The sequence below is a fragment of the Callorhinus ursinus genome, unplaced genomic scaffold (genome assembly GCF_003265705.2).
Source record: "Callorhinus ursinus isolate GAN/ISIS: 27379988/994484 unplaced genomic scaffold, GSC_fseal_2.0 scaffold28, whole genome shotgun sequence".
NCBI classification, from domain to species: Eukaryota; Metazoa; Chordata; class Mammalia; order Carnivora; family Otariidae; genus Callorhinus; species Callorhinus ursinus.
The window spans coordinates 17149061-17163533 of NW_027397090.1; the positions used below are offsets into that span (position 1 = coordinate 17149061).

Genomic DNA, 14473 nt, shown 5'->3' on the forward strand with positions numbered 1-14473 from the left:
GTGATTTGGGAGGGAAGCCCCAGGAGGTGGTCCTCAGGCTGGGACCTGGCTTGTTGGCCAGCTGCAGAACACAGGGAGAGGGGCAGATGAGGAGCAGCCTGCAGGTGTGAGCCAGAGGTGTCCGTGAGGACACGGAACTGCCTTGCAGCCACACTCACAGAGTGGCCCTGCAGGCGCATCCTAGGCTAGCGAGCCCTGCCCAGAGCATGGATTTCAGCTGTCTCTCTCAGGATCGGAGCCACCACATGATGCTTTCCTGGAAAAGCCACAAGCTTCTGTTCCATTCATTAATGCAGACTTTGTACAGTTACTTAGATGTGGGATATCCTTGCACCTGGAAGGGACTTAACGCTTGCATGTGTGTTTGCTTTCAGCATCTCTGGGTTAAAAGTGGTGGGGGAGTCCCTTTCTCCAGCATTTCACCTGCAGCTAACAGACAGCACTGGGTCTCGAGAAAAAGACGTTAAACTACTTCAGGAGATTGTAAATCATGTAAGTATGTAGTTCTTCTACCTTGAACCCACATAGTGTTTAAATGTCTAAATGATTAGCCTTCCAGAAAACCCATTCGCTTGGCATGTCCAAAGCCAGGCTTTCATACATGTAGGTGGGGTGGCATTATGAGTCACAGTCCCACAGAGCACTGGACAGCTGTCTGGGCTGAACCCCCAAAATAGCTCAGAGACAGGTCAAGATATTCTTGTAACCAGAAAGGAAGAAAGACCACTCCTTTACCAGGCCTGATTTGGAGGTTGACTTAAATATCTTTATCTCCTGAAAGTGATTTTACTAGTAATTGTAACTTAGTTATTAACTGAGAAATGCCTCTCCGGGGAAGACTGCTTGCCCTTCTTTGCTCAGTAGAGCTGGTTTCCTGGAACCCTTCCCCACTCACTTGCCTCCATGCAGCACTCCCCTCCCCCTCCACCTCACAGAGGAACGGAAGTGGCCGTGCAGCCCCTTGAGCAAGCCTGCTGAGGTGGCCCTGCCTTTACCTGACTCTTCAGTGCAGCTAGCATGCATTTGAGAATGGGAGCAGGCTTCGTTCTGCCTCCCTGTGCTGCTCGTTCTGATGGTTCCTTCCAGGGGCCTCTGCTCTGAGGCCGTGCCACTGGGTGTCAGGGTGATGGCTGTCCTCTGCTGTGAGCCTTTGCCCTGTGGTGGCCAGGGGGTCAGGCCTCTCTCCCTGGTCACGTGGCTGCTCAGTATGGAGACCAAGGGTCACACCACCCTCTGCTTCCCAGCTTGCTTTAGCTGTCCTGTGTCCTACAGTGTGAACCACATCACCTGGAAGGATGGATCATGGAGAGCTTCACGCAGTTTGTGGCCTTCTGGAGTCAGTCATCTCATAAAACAAAACCAAACGCAGAATCTGAGATTCCTAAGTAAGGAAATGTGTGAGATTATGAGCAGTCAGGCTTCAGTGACTCTCACCTTCCGAGTGCAGAGGTGCCACAGGTGTCCCCTTGGGTACAGCTCTGCAAGCATGAAAAAGACTCCCTCTCAAGGGAAGAAACATCCCAGAGGCACCTTTTACCACCTCGGCACTTGTACTGTTGAGGTCACGTGAGTGTATACAGACGTAAAACAAAGTACAGCATCCTTGGGGTTAGGGTTCTGATACAGATGTGGCACCAAAACAGTTTATAAATTAGATGCAAGCTAAATGGACACAGCAGTAAGAGCTGTCACACTGGCTTCGTGTGACCGCTGAGCTTGTGCACTAAGCAGATTGCCCAGTGGGGTGCCCGACACCGACTGCTGCAGGGCATCCTCTCGGAACCGCAAGCCCCATCACCCCAGGCCCCTCCGGCCCCCCTTGGGATGGCGCTCTGCACCGGCTCCACGCCACGGGACGTGGGCCGTCCCTGCCGCCAGAGCGCTCATTCCACATGAGAACCCCCTTGGTTCTTTCCTCAAGAGATCACAGCAGTGGGGTCTTCCTTCTGCTTGTGCCAGAGACACCGCCGAGGGCAAGCGAGAGAAGCATGGGATACGTGGGCCACACGTGTGTCTTGTCTTCAGAACGGAAGAGAAGGCAAGAGTCTGCACAACTCACGGATGCCAGACTCCATCTGAGGTCCCAGCTCGAGGCCGGCTCTCTCCAAGACATCCTCATGAGATTCCTCATGAGATCCCTCATGAATCAGGGAGCAGGGCTTCAGGGGAGGGACAAAATACAGTCTGGAAACTGCCTGTATGCACAAAAGAGCGGTCCTGCAGTGTCTTTGCGTCCTCATCTCGAGCTCTGCTGCACTGCCTCGTCAGTATTGGAGAGAGAGGAGACAGCTGTGGTGCGGACTGTCACGTGAGCTTTGCACAACGCAGAGCTCTTGCCAAGTGCTTGTTGAGTTGCTTGACAAGACACTGTTTTTACAAACTGAACGATGGTTTATAATGTTTCTTAGCTAGCCAGGGCTAGGAACAGAGCCAGTCCAGATGTGTTCAGGAGTTAACTCCTCCGAGTATACTGCAGATGGAGCATGAGTGGGAGTCTGCCATGGTGCTTGCTGGTGGTTTCCGTTGGGCGTGCAGCAGCGCACAGCCTGCCTGGCGGCGGACAGCGAGGCCCCTCTTTGGGCAGGTACCCTCACTGCCCAGCCCTGGGAGTGCTTGCTCCTTCCTTTATCAGTCCCCTGGCTCTGACTGATGCTTTTTTAAATATAATGCACAGACCAGAAAATTCACCCTTCTAAAATAATACAGCTGAGTGGTTTTGAGTACATTCACAAGGTTGTACATCACCTCATTCCAGAACATTTTCATCACCCAAAAAGAAACCCTGATAAACCGTGACTTCAATCTGATTTTCATACTTTCTTTATTTTGATAGAGCATGTTTGAACTTTTAAAAAAATATTGGCAAGTGGTTAAGGTATGAAAAAGCTATGCAAAAAATGGGTGACACCAGACTCTCCTGGCCTGGTAACACCTGCTCTAAGGGAGCACATGGAAATCAGAGGAATGGCTCATATATGAAGTGTGAGCAGTTTGCCTCTGAAACCGTTCACCTGGTGTTACTATTAAGTCCAACTTTTGGTTCATTTCTGGGGCTTTGCTGGGACTATTTCCCCATGTCCTCCTTCTACTTTGTTTAAAATGGAAATTCCTAGCTCCCTGTGGCTATTTAAATTGAGTAAAATTAAAAGTTGAGTCGGTGGCAGTAGCCCTGTCTCACGGTGCTGGACAGCCACATGGCTCACGGCGGCGCCCTGGGTGGTCCAGAGTGGAGGGCGCCGCCGCAGGGCAGTCATGTCGCTTGGGGCTGCTCGGGACGGGGTCCTGGTATTTCCATTTTGCCTTCTCACAGTTGTAACTGGAAAAATGAATGCATGCTGTGGTCAAGGATAGCATTTCAAGTACCTTCCTGTTGTAATGAGCACAGTGTCCGCAGCCCAGCTTGCAAACGTGTCCCTCTTCTTCATACAGTGCATGGACAGAAGCATCGCATTAACCCAGGCACGCTACCTGGAGAAAGAAGAGAAGTGCCTCCCTCCTCCAAGGTTGGTGGACGTTAAACTGTGACCTGACTTGTTTTTCCTACTTTCAGAACTCTGTATAAAATGTATCCTGTTCCGAAAATGTTTGAAAGACTATCACGGGATAAGGAAGAATGTGTACTATAGTACATCATCTGTTTTCTATTCTTAAACTGGCCATTTTTAAATTTTTAACTGTAAAGCACCCCCCTCCCCCCAGGACTCACTGCACCCTCTCAGTTAACTCAAAGAAGTGTGTGAGACCCCAGGACTGAGCTGGGACAGCCAAAGTTCTGATCCGCAGAGGTCTACCACAACCCTAAGCTGCACGCACTGTGCTGGCCACGTCTGCTGTGAGGGCGGTCCTGTGGGAGGGGCACATCCAGACGGTGGTGTTGACCCCACTGCTGGCTGGAGCACCATGTGGTACTTCACCTGGCAAACACATATAAACCACCCAGGGAAAAACAGAGCAACAGTGGGGAAGATCTAGAGAGGTTCAAGAAGCCGTACATGGGAGAGCACTTGGACTCTTGATTTAAAATTGGTGCTCATTCGTTGCACTTCAAGTATAATCGAAGGAGGTAGACACCCAGAGCACGAAGTGCTCAGGGTCATAGCACAAGGTCGGTGAGGTCAGAGGAGGAGGGCATGGTTCATTCTGACCTGGAAGGGATTCAGGCTTCCCAGAGTAGGTGATGCTCAAGCCAAACCCAAAAGATCAAGTATGTCAGACAGACTTGTCAGTACCACCTTCTAGCAGGGTGTACAGTGGTATGGAGACCCTCAAGTGCATCTGGGGGGCCAGAGCACTAGCTTGAGAGGGGCAAGTGAGAGGACCCTGGAGAACGGGGAAAGCCCAGGGCGTCCGGGAAGACTCTGGAGTCCAGAGCACTGTGCGGACACGGAGGGCCAGACTGGGATTCTGGAAGACCACTGGCAGCAGCTCGGAAGTGCCCTACATGTCTGCCCTCTCATGTCTGATTGCACCCAGGCAAAGCTGTGAGCCTGTGTTTCAGAACAGGGGCCACACTTGCTTTGTACCTTCAGCGCTCCCTGCCCAGCACAGCACAGCTCTGTGCAAGTGTCCAGTGGATGATACAGATGTTTGCAGAGGGAAGTAAGTAGGGGAGAAGAGGTAGAAGTGCCCTGTCAGACTGATAGTTTTGGTCTTTGGTTTCCTGAAAACTTAAAAATGTCTGCCTTGCCTCAAGTATTACAGAACTTCAACATGACTTACTGAATTGTAAATGAGCTCGGGCATGCAGACACTCCTTGATTTGAGACATGTTGAATTCCAGCTTCAGGCCTGGTGTTGCTTGAAGCAGTAGATGATGTAAAGGGTGGGGTTCTCGGCACCCCCAGGCAGAGCCCCACCACAGGCTTCCCTGACTAGATGCACCACCAGTCGGGCCAGGAGTGGCAGACTTCTGTAACTGGCCAGTCCGTGTCCACACTTGACTCCGCTGCACAGTGAGGAAGTGGCTGTAGACAGTAGACCCACTAATGAGTGGGGACATGTGCCAGTAGAACCTGACTTAACAAAAACAGGTGCCCTAGACTCTCCTTTGACGATTTTCTGTGTCGTTATTTCTCAGCATTAGGGTTGTGGTCACAGTGGAGCAAACAGACGAAGAACTGGAGAGAGCCGCGCGCACAATCAAGGAGGTGGCCCAGGCTGTGCTGCTCTAGGCCGGGTCCTAGGGCCAGGCGGGCAGCCGCCACGCAGCACACACACAGGCCTCTGCGTCACTGCCTTGTGACCTGGGAGAGGCCTGCGGGTACCTGGAGGGGTGGCCACCGGGCGTGGGCATAGACTTGGCGCCCAACCACGAGGAGGATGCTGGTTATTTTTAAAAAGAAAACACATCTAAAAGCCCAGGAACTGATTTTTTTTTTAAGAAGAAAACTAGTGACAGCATATAACTGGTATTTAAATTGTGCTATTTAGTACTATTTAAATGTTTTATTATACTAGTATTTTATATTCTTTTTTTGTTGTTTAAAAATGGAGCTTCAGTTTATCTTCTCTCCCTCCAATAGTAAAGAGCGTGCAGGCACTCCTTAACATTTCCTAGAATAACGTCTCTGCAGCATTAGAGCTTGGAGGAACAACACCTCACTGTCTAGGACACAAAACCTATTCTCAAGGGTCTAGTTCAACCGCATCTTTTCAGCCTTCGTCCTGTGCAGCTCAGTGGTGGCTAGTATATAAGGAAACACTTTTTGTGCGATTATGATAAACTTTTCATTGTAATATATTTGAATCCTAGAATTTTTATACACACTAAATATTGATGTTACACCATTTCTAATAGCTAATCTTAACATACCTAACCGGAGAATGAGTACTCATTATATTTCCCAAGTGATCAATAATTTAAATCAAATACTACTTTATTTTAATATAATTGACCTTCACATTTATTATGTGTTGATTTCTGATCTGTTTTAGGAAGAGGGTTACTGTGATGTTCCTATACTAGAAATCATGTCCTTGATATTTTAGAATATCTTGAATGTATTCCTTTTTTGTGGAGTGGTTTGCCTAAGGATATATAACTAGAGTCTTTTTATAAGCTAAGGAAAATTACTTTTCCTTTTAGCTATGGATTTCAAATATCTAAGAATGTGAATGCACTAAAAATAAAGTTTTTAAGCTGTACTTTAGCTATCTTTTTTTTCTTTAGCAAACCAGGTTCGGTGGTGTAAATGTTTGCGCTGGGTACCACAAGGTAGTGCGTAAACATTACACCATTATTTCTTGTCTGAGTAAAGGTAGAGGAATAAAATTGTTTAAAAAATGTATAAGAGTGCCATTTTTATAGTCTATGTTCCTATTAGTGAATGGTCTTCAACGTCTTTTTAAATAACATATTTTTTAACATTCAGTTTCTGTTTTGCTTGAGGCACTTCATACATCCGTGCCTTGTGATTGCTGCTGCAAAGTACTCTCTTTGGGGGTGAATCTTTCTGCTTTATTTTTTAATGAAATAAACCTACATTCTTGATAATCAGTCTATTTGCATGTGTAATATATTCAACAGAACAGTCTCTTGATTTTAACTTTTCTGCATTTGTAGGGTAGTATTCTTGGTGTCTGTGTTTAGAAAATACTAGTTAAATGTCATAGTGCCTTTCGTCAGTGTATAGTGTCTGGAATTCTCTGGGTTCCTGCTGGTTGAGCCTGGGCCACTAAGCACAGATGCCTGAGCTGTTGTTGTCATTAGCAAATGGTGATAGCAACTTTTCAGCTCTTTTCATAATATTTTCTGAGTTAACATTTCAACATCTAGATACTCATTGCTACGTTTTAAAAATGACAGAAACTCCTGGAAAAATGGTGGAAACAACACACAGTGTTTAACTTCAGCCTTTGGGAACATCAGCATTTTCAACAAAAAAAAAAACAAAACTAAAATCTTTCTATTAAAACTACACAGTGACCAACATCCAGTTATATACACCACAAAAAACATATGCTAGGAATAATAAAATTGTATAAAGCTGAGGCAGAATGCTGAGAGAAAACTCCTCTCAAATCTGAAGCAGGGCACACATTTCTCTGAGAAACAGTGAGAAGGTTCTGGAGGGCTCTGTCCATGACCCGGCTGAGGCAGGCAGCACGGAAGCCATGTGGGGACCATTTTCACTCAGCACAGGTGCCCACAGGGGTGGGAAAAGCCAAGTGACTGCTCCCCTTCTGTTATCTACAGCTAGGTCCCAGCTCAGGAAATGTGGGGCTCTGGACAGGTTGGGACAGAAAAGAGAGCAGTACTTCAAAGCTAGAACTCCACAAATGGGACCATATGCATTTGTTTTATGTACCACTGAATGTAATGTGCCAGTGGTAGGATGCATTTCAATAACAAATATAATGTCTATGGAAAAGGTGTGTCTTTAAATCTATGAAATAAGACCGTAATCATCGGATGTGCAGGCCTGACTCCCTCTTTCCTTGTGTACGTAAAACCTTAGTGTCCCGGAAGACAGAATGTGTGAGGACGATTATGGCCACCTCCATTTCAGTTATCTCTGTCTTCCCAGAACACTGTCTTTTCAAATAAAATCATTCATAACACACACCTACAGTACGGATTATGCTGTAGAGAATACCTAAACTTCATTTTCCTCCCTAGTGCCCTGTAAAGAGGAAAATGGGGTAGAAGGTTTAATAATAAAATGCCATCTCTGAAAAGCAACATATAAAGGAAAACAAGTGGAGCAACATTGTCAAGATTCAAGGGAAAAAGAAATATGAATCAAGTATCCAGAAAAGCAGTCTTTAACCAAAGTAAGTTGGTAGAAAAACAATTTAAAGTTAGAGCTCAGTATTGTGTTCATAAGCCCTTCCTGAGGAATCTGCTAGGGGACAGCTCCTTCTGATCAAGAAACAACTGGGGAAATTAGAATTAAAACAGTAAACTGAAAATACAGAAGAAAGCAATAAAAGGAAGAATAGAGGTACAAAAATCAATATGAAACATAGCAAAACCCCAACCATATAGATAATTGCATTAGAACATAAATGGACAAAGCATTTCATTCAAAAGTCTGAGGTTGGCAGATTACATTTAAAAAAAAATCATGCTGAGATACACTTCACAAAGACACAAATAAGTAGAAATTAAGGAGATGAAAAATATGCCATGTAATCAAGAACCACATGAGAGGTGGAGTGACTGGTATCAGTATTAGAAAAATAATGGACTTTTAAGACAAGAAGTGTTACTACAAATAGAGACATTACAGAATGATAAAGGTGTCAATGCATAGTGAAAATATAACGATTATAAGTGTATATGCTCCTAAAAATAGAGTCCTAAAATACGTAAAGCAAAACTGGCATAATTGAAAGAATAGAAAATTTAACAATAATAGTTGGAAATTTGAAAAAGCCCACCCTAAATAACTGATAGAACGAACAGCAAGAAAGTTAGTATATAAAGAAGGCCTGAACAGCACTCTCAACCAACTTGAGCAAACCTACCTACATTTGTAGAACATTCTACTCAGAAACTCCAAAACACGTAGTCTTTTCAACTGCACATGAAAGCCTTCAGGATAAGCACGCGCTGGGCTGTAAAACAAGTCTCGATAAATTAAAAGATTGAAATCACAAAAAAGTATATGTTCTCTGTCCACAAGTCAGAGATTCTCAAAAAGAAAACTGGAAAAACCCCAAGTAAATAACTCATGGATCGAAGAATCACAAGGGAAGCTTCTTAAATCTTCTGAACTGATTAAATAAAATTTATGTGACACAGCTAAAGCAGTGGTCAGAAGGAAATTTGTAGCTTTAAATGCCTGTATCAGAAAAGAAGAAAACGTTTCCGGTCAATAACCTAAGCTTCTACCCTAAGAAACTGGAAAAAGAAGAGCAGATGAGGCCTGAAGAAAAGAAATAAAGAACAGGGAGGAAATCAATAAAATAGAAAGGAAATTAATGAAACTACTGACACACCCTTGCTGGACTGGCCAAGAGAGTAGCAGAGAAGACACAACTTACCAAAATCAGGACCTAGAGGGGCAATGTCACTACCATTCCTGCAGAAATTAAAAAGGGTATAAGAGTATTATAAGTTTATGCCAACGAATTAGACGATGTGAATGAATTCCAAGGAAGACACAGATTAATAAATTCTATGAGAAATAAAAATCTGAATAAAAGTATAACAAATACATTGAATTAGTAATTTCAAATCTCACAAAAATGTCCAGATCTAGATGGCTTTACTAGTAAATTCTATCAAACATTTAAAAATACCAATCATTCACAAATTTCTTTCAGAAAAAAATTGGAGGAGATGTGATACCAAAGCCAAACAAATTACAAGAAAAGAAAACTATATATACTTTCCCTCCTGAACATGGATGCAAAAAGTCCTAACTTCTAGTCACAATTTTACTGGAGAATCTAGCCTATGCAATGGTGGGGGAGGAATTGGAAAAAAGGAAGTAAATTTATTTGCAGATGACAGTATATGTTGAAAATCTTAAGGCATCTATATAAAGAACTATAGTAATAAATGTGTTTAGCAAGATCAGAAGATACCAGACCAATATATAAAAATGAATTGCATTTCTGTATATTAGCAACAAACAATCTGAAATGAAATTAAGGAAACAGTCCCGTGAATAATAGCCTCAAAATAAATTTAACAAAAGTCAGTATGAAACTTGTACACTGAAAAATATAAAAATTACAAAAGATTGCTATGAAAAATTGACGAAGATTTAAATAAATGGAGAGATATTCCATGTTCATGGATTGGAAGACTTCCCACATTGATGTAGAGATTCAGCGCAGTCCTTATCAAAATTCCAGCAGACTTTTACTCAGAAATCAGCAAGCTGATCCTAAAATTTATATGAAAATAGAGACCTATAGTAGCCAAAACAATTTTTAAAAAGAATAAAGTTGAAGGATTTAACACGACCTGATTTTAAAATTTACTACAATACTGCAGTTAGCAAGACAGTATGGTACTGATACCAGGATATGTCAATGGAACAGAGTTGACTTCAGGAATAAACCCTTACATTTATGGTCAGTTGATTTTCAGCAGTGCCAAAGTCCTGATTCAAAGGGAAAGGGATAGTCTTCTCGACAAATGTTGCTGAGAGAATTGGATATTTTAGTAGGTCCAAAAATGGCCACCCAAAGAATTAAGTCCTAATCCCTGGAATTTGTAAATGTTACCTTATCTGGAGAAAGGGGTCTGTGCAGCTGTGAAGAAGTTAAGGATTTTGAGCTGAGATTGCCGTGAATTACAATGGTGGACCCTAAACACCACCCCACGTGTCCTTCTAAGATGGAGGCAAAAAGAGACGAGCCTTAGACACACAGAGGAGATCACCCCAGAGGAGAAGGCCGTATGAAGGCAGGCTGCAGTGAGTAGCCACAAGGAGAGGAACACCAACAACCACCGGAAGCTGGAAGGGGCAAGAGCAGACTCCCCCCAGAGCCATCAGACCGAGTGTTGCCTTTATGATGCCTTGATTTAAAGTAGACCTTATGAGGCGCCTGGGTGGCTTAGTCCGTTGAGCATTTGCCTTCGGCGGATCCCAGGGTCCTGGGATCGAGTCCTGCATCGGGCTCCCTGCTCAGTGGGGTGTCTGCTTCTCCCTCTCCCTCTGCCCCTCCCCCGCTTGTGTTCTCTCTCTCTCTCTCTGCTCTTTCTCTCTCTCCCTCAAATAAATAAAATATTTAAGAATAAATAAAGTAGACCCTTAATCTCACACTATATACAAAAATCAACTGATGATGGACCCAAAGCCTACATATCAGGTTACACTACAAAACTTCTAGGAGAAAGCATAGGAGAAAATCTTTTAAATCATTGGTTAGGCAGAGATTTCTTATGTAGAACACCAAAAGCATGAGCCAAAGAAAAACATTGATAAGCTTCATTAAAATTTTTTAGATTTGCAGGGGTTCCTGGGTAGCTCAGTTGGTTAAGTGTCCAACTCTTGATCTCGGGGTTGTGAGCTTGAGCCCTGCACTAGCATGAAGCCTACTGGGAAAAAAAAAAAAAAAACATAATTGGGGCGCCTAGGTGGCTCAGTTGGTTAAGCATCTGGCTCTTGATTTCAGCTCAGGTTGTGATCTAAGGATTGTGAGATCGAACCCCGTGCTGGGCCTGGAGCCTACTTAAAATTCTCTTTATCTCTCCCTCTCCCTCGGCACCCCACCCGACTCTCTCTCTCTCTCTCTCTCTCTCAAAAACAGTTTTAAAATGTTTTAAATTTGCTCTCAAAGGGACAGAATGAAGGAAATGAAGACAAGCCACAGACTGTGAGAAACTATTTGCAAAACTTACATAATCAAGGATGTGTATCCATGTATAGAAAGAAATTCTAAGAAATCAAAAATCCAGATTTTAAAATGGTGGAAAACATTTCACCAAGAGCCAGTTAGTGTCTAAAAATCTCATGGAAACCTATTCAACATCATTAATCATTAGAAAAATGCAAATTGAAACTACCAAGATACCACCTCACACACACTAGAATGAGGATAATAAAAAAGATCATACCAGCCATTGGCAAGATAAAGAAAAAATGAAAACCTCATACACTGCTGGTGAAAAGGTAAAATGGTGCAACTACTTTGGAAAAACGGTTTGGCAGTATTTTAAGAAGTTAGCATAACTTTCCCAAATGAGCCAGCAGTGTCACTCACAAGAGAAATGAAAACACAAGCTCACGCAAACACTTGTACATGAACGTTCACAGCAGTGTTATTCATAGTAGACCCAAACGAATCCATCCAAATGTCTGCCAGCTGATGAAGCAACAAAAAAAGGTGGTATTTCCATACAATGGAATACAATTCAGCAATTAAAAATTAGAAATAAACTTCTAACACTTGTTACAATATAGATGAATCTCAAAAACAAAGACATTCTGCTAAGTGAAGAAAACAGCAAATCACACAGCTTCTTATGCAAGGTCACGTTTTCATTGTGCTACTTTTGTTTGTTGATTATATATAATCCTGAGAAGAAGAATATGTTGCCATCATGTTGAGAATATTTTTAAATTTTCACTCTTATGCAACGTTTTCAGTCTGGGTGACTCTTGAGTGAGGTATTTAACTTTCGGAAAGATGTGGATAAGGCTATTCGCTGTTAGTTCCTTTTCTTTTATTAAAAATGTCAGGGCACCTAGGTGGCTCAGTTGGTTACGCATCCAACTCTTGATCTCAGCTCAGGTCTGATCTCAGGGTCGTGAGTTCGAGCCCTGCATTGGGCTCCATTCTGGTCGTGGAGCCTTCTTTAAAAAAATTTTTTTTTAATTTAAAAATGTCAGCCAAGTAAAACATGCACAGGGTTAAAAAAAATCAAATTGTATTGAAGGATTTCCACCCCAACAGTTCCCACACTCAGCTACGCTATCAGGAGGCAACCCCTTAAGACATTTCCCCTTTTGGGGCCCCTGGGTGGCTCAGTCATTAAGCATCTGCCTTCGGCTCAGGTCATGGTCCCAGGGTCCTGGGATCGAGCCCCGCATCGGGCTCCCTGCTCCGCGGGAAGCCTGCTTCTCCCTCTCCCACTCCCCCTGCTTGTGTTCCCTCTCTCGCTGTGTCTCTCTCTGTCAAATAAATACAATCTTAAAAAAAAAAAAAAAAAAAAAAAACATTTCCCCTTTGTTACTTCTGGAGAATAAAACATTTGTCTAAATAATTTTATGCCCCCATTTCCTCATTTATCAACCTGAAGTCATAATTAGGATCTCCTATTTTGAAAATGTTTTGTACATATCCTTTCCCCATTTTTCTATTTGAATTACCCCCTTCCCTGGTGTATTTTTCTATTAGCTCCCGGTTTATGCTAGGCAATAACCCTGTATAGTTTCATGCAGCTGTGTTGTTAAAGACCTGCCATCTGTATCTTAACTCTCTCATTGAGCAGAAGCCTGAATTTTGGTGTAATGAGAGCCATTGATTCTTTTCCCTTACAGTTTATGCTTTTGTTTAAGGACTTTTTAGCATTCTTTGCTCTCTATTATTTCCAGACTCTTATCTTTCACATTTAGGACTTTAGTAGAGTCTGCCTCTAGGTCTGGGATTAGGTAGGGGCCCAATTTTATTTTTCTTCTATATTCTGTATTGCCAAGTCATTCTCTAAACAGTCTGTTGTTTCCCCATTAATTTATTTTTATACTTTATCTTATGCTGAGTCTCATACAAACATGTGGGTCATCTTCAAATCGTCATTTTCCCTTGGTCTATTCATCTGTTCTTGTGTCAATTTCAGTATGTCTTTATTAAAATACGGCCCTTGGGCGCTTGGGTGGCTCAGTCAGTTAAGTGTCTGCCTTCAGCTCAGGTCATGATCTCAGGGTCCTGGGATCAAGTCCCAATCGGGCTCCTCGCTCAGCGGGGAGTCTGCTTGTCCCCCCGCCCCCCCCCCAACACTCTCTCACTCTCTCTCTTTCTCAAATAAATAAAACCTTTAAAAAATAAAAAATAAATTAAAATAAAATATGGCCCTTTAGCATGTCTCAGTATCTGGCAGGACACACCCACCCTTTGTTTTCTCTAAAATTCGATATTCATAGATTTTTACATCTTTATATGTATTTTTAAATAATTTTGTTGAGTTCCTTTGAAAAATACCAGCTTTCTGATACTGCATTTCACTCATAGGTTAAATTATGAAGAATCAACATCTTATAATATGAAATGTGCCTATCTAAGAGTATGGGATGTCTTTGTATTTATTCAGATCTTCAATCTCCTTTATTAGAGTTTTTGTTTCCCCATAGAAGGATTTTGGATTCTTGGATAATTTCTAGATATTTTATACTTTTAGTCATCGTAATTTGTATCTTACTTTTATTATATTTAGTATACTTATTGCTGGCATAGAGAAAGACCATTAGTTTTTTTTCTTCCCCCCGCCCCCAAGTTTTTATTTAAATTCTAGTTATTTAACATACACTGTGATACTAGTTTCAGGTATAGAATTTAGTGGTTCAACACTTAACATGCAACACACTGTGCTCATCACAAGCGCCCTCCTTAATAAAAACTTGGAACAATTCACTAATTTGAGGGTCATCCGTGCAAGGGGGCCATGCTAATCTCTGTTTTGTTCTAATTTTAGTATATGTGCTGCCAAAGTGAGCACAAGACCATTAATTTTGTAAATTGATCTGGAAGACTTGCTGAACTCCTGTACGTGTTCTAATACAGTTGACCTTTAAACAACATGGGTTTGAACTGTGCTGGTCCTTTCATATGTGGTTTTTTTCTAGTAAATACAGCACACTACTATAAATGTATTTTTCTTATAATTTTCTTAATAACATTTTCTTTTCTCTAGCTCACTTTATTGTCAAAATACAGTATATAATACACATAATATACAAAATATGTGTTAATCGACTGTGTTATCAGTAAGGCTTCTGGTCAACGGTAGGCTATTAGTAGTTAAGTTTTGGGGGAGTCAAAAGTTACATGGGGATTTTCTGCGGCAGAGGTGTCA

At 42.5% G+C, this 14473-nt stretch overlaps 1 protein-coding gene and 1 non-coding gene across 3 annotated transcripts in view; one reads left to right on the forward strand and one right to left on the reverse strand.

Annotated features, from left to right (window-relative positions):
• The window catches only part of SPTLC1 (serine palmitoyltransferase long chain base subunit 1), a 58748-nt gene extending 52252 nt beyond the window's left edge, over window positions 1–6496 (forward strand). Inside the window, exons 13-15 of one of the 2 annotated variants that reach the window (XM_025891390.2) lie at window positions 375–492; window positions 3430–3503; window positions 5078–6496. In XM_025891390.2, coding sequence (XP_025747175.1) covers window positions 375–492; window positions 3430–3503; window positions 5078–5171 — 286 coding nt within the window. In that variant the 3' untranslated portion in view covers window positions 5172–6496. The remainder of the gene's footprint in view (window positions 1–374; window positions 493–3429; window positions 3504–5077) is intronic. The other variant, XM_025891595.2, reaches the window with a different exon arrangement.
• A 7516-nt stretch (window positions 6497–14012) lies between these two features.
• Window positions 14013–14116, reverse strand: LOC112838710 (U6 spliceosomal RNA). The gene has a single exon (XR_003212041.1). It is a non-coding gene; the product is annotated as a U6 spliceosomal RNA (small nuclear RNA).
• Window positions 14117–14473: the final 357 nt, after the last annotated feature.